The sequence below is a fragment of the Pristis pectinata genome, chromosome 16 (assembly GCF_009764475.1).
Source record: "Pristis pectinata isolate sPriPec2 chromosome 16, sPriPec2.1.pri, whole genome shotgun sequence".
NCBI lineage: Eukaryota > Metazoa > Chordata > Chondrichthyes > Rhinopristiformes > Pristidae > Pristis > Pristis pectinata.
The window spans coordinates 21,208,778-21,222,543 of NC_067420.1; the positions used below are offsets into that span (position 1 = coordinate 21,208,778).

Sequence of the window (13,766 nt, forward strand, 5' to 3'; positions counted from 1 at the left end):
AGTAACAAATGCTTCACAGACAGTAATTTGAACACTCACAGTAACACAATGGTTTAAGCATGACACAAACCGAGTAGCAGATACAAAGGGAAAAAGTTACTTTCATTATGGTATTGTATTTTTCCTGTAAATGAAAATTCATAAAATGGATTTTATTCTTTTTGGAGACAGGTTCTTGCATGTGAAACTGAGGGATTCTAGGGTAAAACAAGTCGGGAATACAACAAACTGTCGCAGTGAAGAACAGTACTTGTAGAGCATGAACAGGGAGGAAGTGTGACCAGCTTTCTAATTTAGGAGAGTGTCGTCTGAGATGTGTGAACAGCTAGCTTTTGAGAGAAAAAAAAACACTTAGCTTTTTTTGCCAATTTTTCTGAAAGGCTTCTATATTTTAATGGTCGGATTTCAGGGACAGATAACTGGCAGATCCCTAATTTCATGCAATATCCATGATTACAGGAGACAGTTTGGGTCAACTATGCCTGTGCTGCTCTCAATATCTTCAGTAATACAGTTGAGCTTGTGCCCTGCCCAAATGTTTCACCTATTGTCCTTTTCCACAACCAACCCAGCCTATAACTTGTTGCAATACAGTCTTGGCAATTTGGATTTTGGACCAAAGGGAACAATGACAAGCAACGACATGTTTCTCCAACTAATCACATTGAAGACTCCTTACTGATGAATGCAGAGTCTAAACCGGGTATTGAAAGTATTTAATTCAATCGGAAACCTTGCATAGACTGAATTACAAGATAGAAAGATAGGATTAAAGAAGAGGTTAAAAAAGATAAAGAAAAGGAAAGTCCCCAACTATAATCGAAGTCTGAAAGAATGAGAATCCATCTTTATCAAAGTTAATTTTTAGAGCCAGCAAAGCTTGAGTAGCCGCAACTAATTCATCACGTCATCTGGGGCTTTTACTGGGTTATTATTGCTACTTCATGAACTTCATGTTACAAGAGACAAGAGAAATACCACCGTGGCACAGTTTCTATGTTTCACTGCACTGTTTCTAATAAATGTTGAAACTAGTGTAGCAGTACTTGGCTGAGAGACACAGCACCGCATTGTTTTTAATCCCACACTCCCGAGGAAAAGTCAAGATTTGTCCATTGACAGTCTTTGTAATTGTTCTAACATTGTGACTACGGAAAAGTAGCTTTTTGCAAGTTTTATTTCTTTATAATCATAGTTTTTGAAGATATATTCTTTTCATCATTCATCGCACTTTTATACCAACCCATTCTTTCTCTCTCCATGATGCTGTGTGTGCCTGATTTGATATGCAAAGACTATTCTAACTGACACTTTCTAATTCAAACTCTCGCTATGGTTAATAACGATTCAACCAGTCAAGGGCTATAAAATGGATCGCCCTGTTCACACAAGTGCCAGATACTCTGCAAAAAGTAATGCCTGTCCAATTTCTTGCAGCTTGGTGCAAAATCCCATAGAATGTATCTGGATCCCTGGAAGTATTTAAGTGCAGAATGCAAAACCTGGTCTTTAAAAAAATAAAATCAAACAATGAGATGGATTATTTTGAATTGATCCGTGAACCACAGATTTAAACAGCTTTAGACGACTGTTTCGTTACGAGCTGGTATTTTACTGATAAGTAATTTCCCTTGCGGAACTGAAGAACGATTTCTTCTGATGAAAAAGCCACGCACTTTTACCCTGAAGGTTCTCATTTTAGCCACCATGCCGTCCCTGGCTACGAAATAAATGAATGGATCAATGCAGCTGTTTAAACTAGTCAGCCCCCTGGTAATCTGGTAGAACAAGTAAACCGATCTGGTATTGCGAGTACAGAGACCTTTCCATTGAACATGTCTGGACATTAAATTGAGATATCGTAAAACATGATAAGGTGCAAAACAAACCGAAAATAAAAGCATAATAATGATCGCAAGGTTCCGGGATCGTTCCTTCGGACCTGTGTCGAGGCTGTGTTTTTTGCTGAGGACCACAGCGATTCGACAGTAACACCCTATGATGAGGAGGAAAGGGATCAAAAATCCAGTCACAGAAACGGCCCGAACATACAATAGGTAAGAGGTTAATTCTTCACTCCTTGTAGTATCGTAGCACTTTGAGCTATCGGCGTTAGTTTTGGTGAAATATAAATCCGCCCCGGTTTGAATCAGGACCAGCGCCCAGACCAGAAGACTGATCAGTGCTGAGTGACGCGTCTTCCACCTGCCCAACACCTTCATGGGATGCACGATGCCAAGGTAACGCTGGACGCTGATGCAAGTGAGGAACCCGATGCTGCCGTACAAGTTCAGATGGAAAGCGAGCCTGCTTATTCGGCAAACGCCTTTCCCAAAAATCCAGCGACCGTGGCCGGCATAATAGACCACAAAGAACGGCAGGGTGATGACATACAGCAGGTCAGCCAGAGCCAGGTTAAAAACGAACAGATTCCCGCTGACCCATTTCCTCCGCCTCAAACACAAACAGGCCAGCACCAAGGAATTCGTGGAGAAACCCACCAGGAACACAACAGCGTATGTAATTGAGAGGAACTTGTACTGAAAGATCTTATTGACTTCACATTCGGCAGTTTGGTTCAGTTGTATGGAGGCAGGTACCAACGAAACTGCGCTCAGAGAGCTCATCTCCGTCATGAGGACTGAAACACCAGGTGGCTCGACTTGGCCCGAAGCAACCGCCACATTAAAACTTCCAAATCAGTTGTCCCGTGAACCAGAAACAAACGTCTAAATCCGAAATCCCCGCAATTACAGGGGTTAAACGCTATTCACTGGATAGGTCAATATGCCAGGGCTCAGAATGTAGGAGTGGGCGGAGAAGTCATACTACTCACTAAGGATTAAAGCCACACCCCAATTGCTAAAACTTGCAAGATCTTGTTACAGAAACATGAACATGCAATCTGTAAATGATACTTAATCCTTCCTAATTACAAATGCCACTGTGCACGTAAACAACGCGCCGAATCTGGGGCCTCCCGGGGAATCGGCACCCACGGGCTCCTCACAGCCGAGATGTGGAGAACCTACCTTGCAGGGCATTTAACGGCACACCGAAGAACGGGCTCGAAGATCTTAAGAGCCGGGAAAGCCCAAGCTGTGACATCCAGATACATTTGCAAACTATTAAAAAGTCAAATGTATTTAAAATATCCATTTAAATAAAATTAAATTATTATCCATAAATAATGAAACATTTTACATAAATAATGATAAGAAAACTTGCCTTTTTCTTTCCCTTATGTCCAATTCCCCTATATCTCCATTGAAATCAATGTAGTGTTTGATCCTGATGCAAGATTTGAGAACTGATTCACTGGTGTAGAGGCTGAGGAATCTCAGCATGAGGAAGCTCCATTGCCACTCTCCCAACTTTGGCACTTCCAAATTTGACAACCTAACTGCCGGAGTCCAGACTTCCTTTAATGGCCAAATATGGAACCACCAATAATTCCGATTGGAACTGCCGGTATAAACCTGGAGCTTTCACCCCTTTCCTTTCCACCGATCCGGACCCAAAAAGTCTTTGCGGGTGAAGCAACAATTCACTCACACTTCTTCCAGTGCTCACATTGTGAGCTTCTCTACATCAGAGAACCCAAATCCAGAGTGGGTGACTGCTTCGCAGGGTACCCTTTGCTCACTCCACCAGGGTAATCCTAAGATTCCAGTTGCCTATCACTTTAATTTTCCATCCCACTTCCTCCAGTTTACATTGACCTCAAAAGAACAGAGCAGGAAATCTCAGAGACATATCTGTCTGTGGCTTCCTGCACTGTTCCACTGAGATTAATGTAAATTGGAGGAAGAAAACATCATCTTGCATCTGGGCATGTCGCAGCCTTTGGGGCTCAATATCAAACTCAACAATTTCAGGCAACCCACTTTCTCTGTACCAAAACTGGTCAATTCTGCTGTAAGGTCAACCATCTGTAATATTAACTCTGCTTTTACCTCCCTGCCTAATCAATTGGTCATGTCCAACATTCTCCTTTTGGCTTCAGTCCTCAGCAACAGCTCTAACCTGTAAGCTTTACTTGTCCTTTTGTTTGTGTTCTCACTCTCTCTCTTTAACTGCCCTTATTAATTTGTTAACCAAATAGTTTTGTAAACAGTGTTATCACCAAGGCAAACCCATCCTCATCCCATGATAAATGCTCCCTTTGTCCTATCTCCCACCACCACCCACTCTGCAACCTAAAACTCACTTGCATTCTTACTTTTCCTGTTCTGAGGAAGGGTCTTTGACATGAAGCATTACCTCTTTTTCTCTTTCCACTGATGCTGAATAAGCTGCCGTTTACACTTCTTTTTTAGTTTTGAGCCCATTGTGTATAATTGTTGGATATATCCATAACCACATCCAGAAGCTGGTCATGAAGCACACCTTCATTCAATTTCCCATTCTTTTTTCCTTTCGGTACACTTTCTTAATATTCTGCAGTCAGGACTTCAATAATTGTGTGTACAAACAGGCAGTTTAACTTCTGAGCTTTTGGAATAAGATTACAATAGGGAGATATTGCATATTTCACTGCAATATAATTCACAGAAAGTTCAGCACCCATAGTGAGAAATGGCTTCCAAACAGCTGATGTTTGGTTTCAAAGCTATGCACATAGTCAGTGCTGTGCAACCTGCTGCATTTTCTTTTGCAGCATATTCCCAGTGATCTGTAAAACCCATTAATCAGACAAGGACCATCAGTCATGCTTCATTACAGTGTTTCAATCGGAATCCATAAAAAAATCTTGATGTGCTCAAATAATGGTCTGTATGAGTAGTAATGTAGAAAAATGATTCATACAGTACTATTGTTTAAGTGAAACAAGTTCTTGTACTGAAGGCTCAAATTCTTCAATAGATCTCAAAGCTATAGCCTGTTTCAGGATATGATGCTGCTGGAGATAATACTATTGTCAGAAACAACTTGCTGTTATGTAAGTTTTATTATATTTTATCAATTAATGATTTCATTTATAGACTTCTAAATAGAAATCTGAATGACTGTCCTCAGTTAATTAAACTAAGAATTTACATTGTGTCATTTTTATGGCTGACAGTAGTGCAGCTGATAAAACATAGAACAATGCAGGAAGAGGCCCTTCAGCCCATGGTGTCTACATTGAACACAATGCTGAAATAAACTAAATTTCTTCTGCCTATACATGATCCAGATGTTATTAAAATAAACTAATGATATGCAAATGTTGCCATGTTATTAATGTGTAAATCAGACAGAAACTGTGGGTGAAGAAAAGTACAAGGCCTATTGCCATGTTGCCTTTAGCTTCATGAAGATGCTACAATTGCCCAGAAAATGAACAATTAAAACTGTACTAGGGATTAAGGATGCAGGAAAATGTAATAAATGCACACATCATGAAATGGTTGACTTCAGCAAGATTTGATTGAATGTTTTAATCCTAAGGTACGTAAGGTTTCTGATGTTCATGCAGCCACTAAGCAATGAATTCCTAAAGAGCACTGTGGCAAGTTGATTCTGTTTAAAATATGTGCAGGGCAATTGATTCAGTAAGTATCAAAGAAAACAGAAAACCTTACACCATTTATTGCTAAAATATAAAGTTACCAAAGAACTTTCCACATGTAAAGACATGTGTTAAGAAGTATTTACAGATATTAATTTGTGAAAAGATCAAAAATCATTTTAGAATAAGTTCGTATTGCAATCTATTTGTTACTTCCTAAATTCCATTTCAAAAGTTCTACACTTGCACATACAAGACAGATAATGAATGAAAAACTAAAAAAAAACTTAAGCTTGAAATAAAATTAAAAGACGGTGGAGATAATTATACAATAGGATGCAGTTGGCACATTTGTGCCACAAGTGCAAGAATATTGGAAACTCCTTTACATATATTCTGTGCTCACATCAGAAAAATTGATCATAAATTTAAATTCAGTAGTTCGAGGCTTCTACATACCACACATGCTGAATATCTCCCAAAATTAGATGCAAAGAAGGAAGCACAATGCTGCAGGCTGGTGTCACGAACCAGCAACAAAAGAAACACACTAAGCATGATTTAGTGTTAAAAACTATTTTATTAATCACTACTTATGATAATACGTAAAATAAAAGTAAAAATGTTAGTATGTTAGAATTCAAAAATGTTAAACCTCGAATGTTAACCCCAAAACTAAACTCGTCGTGTGTGTGTGTGACAAAGTCCAAAACTCCCAGTTCCGGAATGGTTCTTAAAGTTCAGTTCCGCAAGCCATAAGGTGAAACATGAGCAAGGGCTTCTTCAACAACCACCGTTGTCTGAAGATAAGATGTAGATGTAGAAAAACATAGAGAGAGTACATACGAAATCCAAATGTTCCACAATGGAACCCAAACGACACTTCAGTGTTTACTCGGTAGTGACTTCCTCACCCCGAAAAGCATCCGAACCGTGGTCGTCCACATACAAATACCTGTTTCCTTCTACAGGTCAGCAACAAAGTGAACTCCACCGGATTACTTCCAACTTCCATACATGGATTTCAGTGGCAAACACAGTTATTGTTTCTCATCCATCGATAGAGAAAACAAGCAGGCTGGTGTCTCTCTCCCTTCTCTCTCTCTCTCTCTTTCTTCTTCTTCTTACTTCTTCAACAACGTCATTACGTCCTTTATCTTCTATTGACGTAAGCACGCCCCACACACACATACACACACACTCTCTATCTTAAAGGGACTTTCACTGAGTCCGTAACACCTCCCACCTAAAAAAAAATTTTTCCCAAGAAAAATTTAACCGCGCATACAGTTAGTAATGTTAATAATTATCAAGCTACACAACTACAGACTATCAGATTAGTACAGATACATGTTTCCCATTTAACATCGGGAAAGACAATCAGCAATCACATTATCTTTGCCTTTAATGTGAGTTATCATGTGATCAAACTCTTGCAAAATTAAACTCCAGTTTAACAGCCTTCTGTTCTTGTTTTTGACTCGGCTCAGAAACACCAATGGGTTATGATCTGTATATACAGTCAATGGTTTCTGAGCGGTGCAAACATATACACTGAAATGTTGCAAGGCTAAAACAAGCGACAGTAATTCTTTCTCTATGGTGGAATAATTCTTTTGATGCTCATTAAATTTCTTTGAAAAGTAAGCTACAGGATGGTCAATATCATCAAGGTCACCCTTCTGCAACAACACAGCTCCTGCAGCTTCATCACTGGCATCTACTGCTAATGAAAATGGCTTTTCAAAGTCAGGTGTTTTGAGCACAGGATGGTAGCATAAAATGGCTTTCAGCTTCTCAAATGCTTCTTGACAAGAATCTGTCCAAACAAACTTTACTCCCTTTTTCAGAAGATTAGTTAGGGGAAGAGCAATATCAGCAAAGTTTTTACAAAATTTTCGATAATATCCAACCATTCCCAAAAACCTTCTAACAGTCCTCGTACCTGTGGGAATAGGGAACTCAGATATTGCTTGAACTTTTGCCTGAACAGGAGCTTGCTTGCCTTGACCTACAACATAACCAAGATACGTCACAGTGGCATGGCCAAGTTCAATTTTAGCCAAGTTAACTGTAAGGTTAGCCTTGGAAAGTCTTTCAAACAACCTTTCTAACGCAGAGATGTGATCCTCCCATGTATCATTCCCAGTCACTAAGTCGTCAATGTAGGCATCTGTATGTTTTAACCCATGAATCACTGAATTAATCATTCTTTGAAATGTTGCCGGAGCATTTTTCATTCCAAATGGCAAAACATTGTATTCATACAATCCAGAAGGGGTTACAAAGGCTGAAATCTCCCTTCCTCTATCTGTTAATGGAACACACCAGTACCCTTTTAATAGGTCAATCTTTGTAAGAAATTTTGCCTTTCCCACTCTATCTATGCAGTCATCCACCCTAGGAATAGGGTAAGCATCTGACTTTGTTACAGCATTCACTTTCCTGTAATCTGTGCAAAATCTAACAGTTCCATCAGGTTTAGGTACAATAACACAGGGCGAACTCCAATTTGAAGTAGAATGTCTAATAATATCATTTTCCAACATGTATTTTATTTCCTGATCAACAAGTTTACTTTTTTCCACATTCATTCGATATGGGTGTTGTTTGATTGGTTTTGCATCCCCAACATCAACATCATGGGTAATTATCGATGTTCTGTTTGGAACATCTGGGAACAGATTTTTAAATTTTAAAATTAATTCTCTCATCTGTTGTTTTTGTGAAACTTGTAAATGGTCCAACTTCGTTTCAAGGTTCTCCAGGATATTTTGGTTTTTTAGTTTTGATGGAACAATATTTGGTCTAAATTGGCCTTCCTCAACATCAACATCAGGCATTCTAGAAACAACCTTTACACCATCCACCAAGGCCACAACTGAATCCCTCTCATAATAAGGTTTTAGCATGTTTACATGACAGAGTTGTGTTTTCTTGCGTCTATCTGGTGTTTTGATTATATATATTAAATCAGTCACTCGAGATTCAATAACATAGGGTCCAGAAAAACGAGCTTGCAAGGGATTATTTTGGCTAGGGAAAAATACCAACACCTTTTGCCCCACTGCGAATGTCCTAGGCCGAGCACGTCTATCAAAATATGTCTTCATTCTTATCTGGCTTGTTTTCAGATTCTCTCTCGCTAGCTGGCAGACTCTTTCCAACCGAGTTTTAAATTTTTTGGACATGGGGAGGTCTCCATTTCCTCCTTAACACTCCATTTTTGACATAATATCCACTTGGCACTTTCTCAATCTCCTCACATGAGAGAGCTTTTTCTTTCAATTCTGTCAACTCAGGGTCCTTTGTCTGTTCCACCATAAAATCCTTCCTCGACAAAGACAAATCTTTAAATTCAGGCTCACTATAAGGATGTTGATCCTCCAGTGAAGACAGAAAAGTCTCAGATAAGGCATCATAATTTTCTTCCTGTTTAGGACTGTCACAAGGAACCACATCAGACTGCACCGGACTGTCTGTCTTGGCTAATTCTCTAGCTCTAGCTCGAGTCACCGCACATGATGGGTAAACATCTGGATCATTCTCAGACTCATCAATCCTTGGTTTGGTTGTTAACCGTACCACAGGATCACTTTCTCCATCTGCAAGGTCATTTCCCAATAACAAAGAAACTCCTTCCACTGGCAAACTAGGTCTTATCCCTATCTCGACTGGTCCTTCTACGAACTTTGACTTTAAAATCACCCTGTGTAAAGGGACAGACATGGTCTCACCTGTAATGCCTCGTACTAGATTTACTTCACCAGTGTCACTTTCTTCACCAAAATTTAAAACACTGTCCAGCAAGAGAGATTGACTAGCCCCAGTATCTCTAAGAATTTTCACTGGCACCTGGGGTGACTCATCATTCAGTGAAACAAAACCCTCTGATACATACGAACGGAATTCTTTTCTCACCTCCTCCAACTTTTCCGCTTTTCCCTCTTGCAAGGACTGATCTTTAACAGCATCTCCTAAACCTTTTTGATTTTTAATTGCCTGAAAGCAAGCATTGGGCACAGCTTCCTTCTTTTTCTTCAAAAGGGCACAATTAGATATCACGTGGCCAGGTTTCCTACAGTAATAACAAGTACGCTCAACAGGTTTCTCCAGCCCTGGCTTCTTTTCATCTTTTCCTTTTTGATTACCTCCCAATTTAATCTCTGGTTTACCTGGATTGTCTTTGTAACTCTTTTGAAAGGTTTTAGGTTGTCCCCATTTGGATTTATGGGTTAAAGCATAATCATCTGCCAACCTAGCAGTTTCTTGTAAAGTTTCCACTGCCTTTTCATTTAAATATGTTGTTAATTCAGCTGGAACACATCTTTTAAAGTCTTCCACTAATATCAATTCTTTCAATTTATCAAAATCCCCATCTACATTTTTAGCCAGGCACCATCGTTCAAAACATATTCTCTTTCCATTGGCAAATTCCATATAAGTCTGATCTGCAGATTTCCTCAAGTCTCTAAATTTTTGTCTGTAAGCTTCAGGTACCAATTCATAGGCCTTCAATATAGCTTGTTTTACCTTGGTATAATCAGCTGCATCCTCAGCAGACAAAGCAGAATAAGCTTTTTGAGCTTTACCTTTAATCACACTCTGTACCATAAGAGCCCATCCTTTCCTTGGCCAGTTTGAACTCACAGCAACCTTTTCAAAATGTTGGAAATACTGATCAACCTGATCTTCTTCAAAAGGAGGGACTAATCGAACCTCCCTGCTGGCTGAAAAACCATCATCAGAATCAGATTCCACACTCTTTTGCATCATTTGTAAATCATGCTGCCTCTGTTTCTCCTTCTCCTCACTATCCAGCTCCATCCTCTTCAATTCCATCTGCTTCATTGCTAGATCAGCCTCTATCTTCATCCGAGTTATCTTTTGTTCTCGTTCAGCTTCTAATTTCTTTTGTTCTCGTTCAGCCTCTATCTTTAACTGGGTTTGTTCTCGTTCAGCCTCTATCTTTAACTGAGTTTGCTCTCGTTCAGCCTCTAATCTCTTTTGTTCTCGTTCAGCTTCTAATTTATTTTGCTCTCGTTCAGCCTCTATCTTTGCCAGCTGCACCTGTGCCTCAGAAATTGCTATTTCACTGCCAGGAAACTGTTTTAACACTTCCTTCTCAAACACCTTCTTTTCCACATAATGGCCAGCTATCAGTCTCTGAATATCTGCCTTCCTCATAAATCGCGTTACTGCCTCAAGATGTAACTCTGCAGCAATTTTCACCAAATCAAGCTTCCTCATCCCCTGCAATCCTCCAGGAGAGGGTTTTTTCAAAAATGTATCCATTGTTGCTGGTTTCCACACACACAAGCCAATTAGAAAGAATTTATCAGACCTCCCTCAACAATCTCTGGATTGAATCCCGAACGAATCTCGTCAATCTGGGGAACGATCCCAGATGACACTCGTTAATCTTTGGATTGGATCCCGGACGAGCCCCCAATTTTGTCACGAACCAGCAACAAAAGAAACACACTGAGCATGATTTAGTGTTAAAAACTATTTTATTAATCACTACTTATGATAATACGTAAAATAAAAGTAAAAATGTTAGTATGTTAGAATTCAAAAATGTTAAACCTCGAACGTTAACCCCAAAACTAAACTCGTCGTGTGTGTGTGTGACAAAGTCCAAAACTCCCAGTTCCGGAATGGTTCTTAAAGTTCAGTTCCGCAAGCCATAAGGTGAAACATGAGCAAGGGCTTCTTCAACAACCACCGTTGTCTGAAGATAAGATGTAGATGTAGAAAAACATAGAGAGAGTACATACGAAATCCAAATGTTCCACGATGGAACCCAAACGACACTTCAGTGTTTACTCGGTAGTGACTTCCTCACCCCGAAAAGCATCCGAACCGTGGTCGTCCACATACAAATACCTGTTTCCTTCTACAGGTCAGCAACAAAGTGAACTCCACCGGATTACTTCCAACTTCCATACATGGATTTCAGTGGCAAACACAGTTATTGTTTCTCATCCATCGATAGAGAAAACAAGCAGGCTGGTGTCTCTCTCCCTTCTCTCTCTCTCTCTCTTTCTTCTTCTTCTTACTTCTTCAACAACGTCATTACGTCCTTTATCTTCTATTGACGTAAGCACGCCCCACACACACATACACACACACTCTCTATCTTAAAGGGACTTTCACTGAGTCCGTAACACTGGTATGTTGTTTCAGAACTTGCATAGCGTGCGATAGTGATCCCTGGAACAAGGCAGAGCAGGCAGATTATGAGGTTAATTAGCAGTCACATTTTGAAAGTCAATGCTCTAGATGAAGGCTTCTCCTCTGCTTGCACAACCTGAACATGCCTTTGAATTCATAAAGGACTACCAAAAGCATTATTTAAAGGGAAAAAAATCAATTATTTTGAGTTGGGTTGGTGATTGATTATTAATGACTGTTGTTGTGATTATACAAGTAGTTGCCAGTTTCTAGCAACTTTGCTAGTTTAGTTCTAGCAAACTAGAACTAGAATTTAAAATTCCTAAATTGTGGAAAGAGTGGTCTGGCAGGTGCTGAAGGGTTTAACAAGCTATCAGCACAACTCAGTTGTTTCCAGATAAGGGAGTAAAGCATAAGCAGGAGAATGAGTAAAGCATGATAAATTCTCAGGGAGTGAAGAGGAACAGGAGGGATGAGAAGGACTCCCGATAGAATCCACATCTGCTCAGGGTGTTCATGCTGAAGGATCTATTTTCGCAGCTGAACTTCAGTGGGGAACAATGCTTAAACATTTGTGAAAAACTGAAAAAAAACTGCAGCTGCTGGAAATCTGAAATAAAGTAGAAAATACTGGAAATACTCAGCAGTCCGGTGGCATCTGGAATCTGACTAATATCTGGGATATTTGACTACTCTAAAGGCTGCTGTTGTTATATTCAAGCATTTAACATGGAAAATATTCAAGCTGCATGACAAATGGAAGATGACATGTTTTGCATTTAAAGTTCTAATTTTAAAGTGGAGTATTAGATGTGACAAATGAGTCCGTTGGCTAAGAAAATGGAGCATGCAATGCCATATCTTTCTCAGCACTGTAGCTGCTCCTTTGATTGTAAGCTTGTTTGTCAATCATGAGTGCATATTTGCAGCATGACACTACTTTTCAAATTGAGTAGTATGATCCCATGTGTGCTACACAGGTTTAGAAAAGAATACAATTGGTGAAGTGAGTCGTCAGGCACGTCTGGTCTCTCAAACTGGGTTGTGTCCATCTGGCCAAATGGGAAATTTAGTCTAAGAAGCATGAAGAAAATTCCTACCTGCAGTACTTGAAGGGGTCCTCAATCACCTGTGGTTTCATTGGGTACTGAGTAGAGCGCCAGGACATTTATTAGATCTGTGATGACTGTGCAAGACAACTTGAGGTGTAAGGGTGCCCTTTCTATCCAAGAAATAAACATTTTACTTGCACCTCTGCTGACCCTCAAACATGATTTTGGTGAGATGGAGAGAACCTGAAGACAAGAATATATTTCCAGAAGAGGCAAGAGGAGGGTCAGAAGGGTTCTGGCTAGTGGAGCCTACCCTCCAACAAGGTTCAGGGAGCACTGGTCACAGTGCCACAGAGGTTGGAGCTGGGGAGTCGATCTTTGACAATATATGTAAAAGACCTGGATGAGCATTCTGTAGCTTCCATATCTTTGTGATCTGGGTTTGATTTTGACCTTGGGTGCTGTGTGTGTACAGTCTGCAGGTTCTTTCTGTGTCTGCGTGGATTTCCCCCAGATGCTTTGGTTTCTTTCCAGGCACGTGCTGGTTGGCTACTAAATTGTCCCTTGGTATAGGTGGGTGGCAACAGAATCAGTTGGTTGGGGGGGTGGTGTGGGGTCATACAAGGGGAGTTGATGGGGATGTGGGAGGGAAAAGTGATCGGTATAAATGAATGCTTAATAATTGGTGTGGACAGTGTGCACAGAAGAGTTCTTTCCATGCTGCATAACTCTGTGGCAGTGAAAACAAAATCCCTAAATATTTTTAAGGCCGTTGTAGATAAGGTTCTTGATAAGCAAGGGAGTGAAGGGTTACTGCAGGGAATGAGGAGTTGAGGTTACATGTTTTTAGTAAATGGCAGAACAAGCCCAAGGATCTGAGTGGTTCACTTCTGCTGCTAATTCATATATTTGTAGGTAACAAAGATGCCAGTGTCCTGAGGCTAAGGGTCAGTGATCTGCTACATGTTACAAGCAGAACCCCAGCCACAGAGCTCCATTTCCTTGCTGTGGCCTCTGCTACAAGGGATCAGCCTTCCTTTCCC

The 13,766-nt window shown here is 40.1% G+C and overlaps 1 protein-coding gene across 1 annotated transcript; it reads right to left on the reverse strand.

Annotated features, from left to right (window-relative positions):
* On the reverse strand, window positions 1–3,126 carry LOC127578873 (P2Y purinoceptor 1-like). Its single transcript, XM_052031405.1, has one exon. The coding sequence runs from the start codon at window positions 2,634–2,636 to the stop codon at window positions 1,581–1,583; it is 1,056 nt and encodes a 351-aa protein (XP_051887365.1). The 5' UTR covers window positions 2,637–3,126; the 3' UTR covers window positions 1–1,580.
* Window positions 3,127–13,766: the final 10,640 nt, after the last annotated feature.

Bases quoted from the DNA above. Each gene is read 5' to 3' on its own strand.
- LOC127578873 (XM_052031405.1), bottom strand. From the start codon at position 2,636: ATGACGGAGATGAGCTCTCTGAGCGCAGTTTCGTTGGTACCTGCCTCC.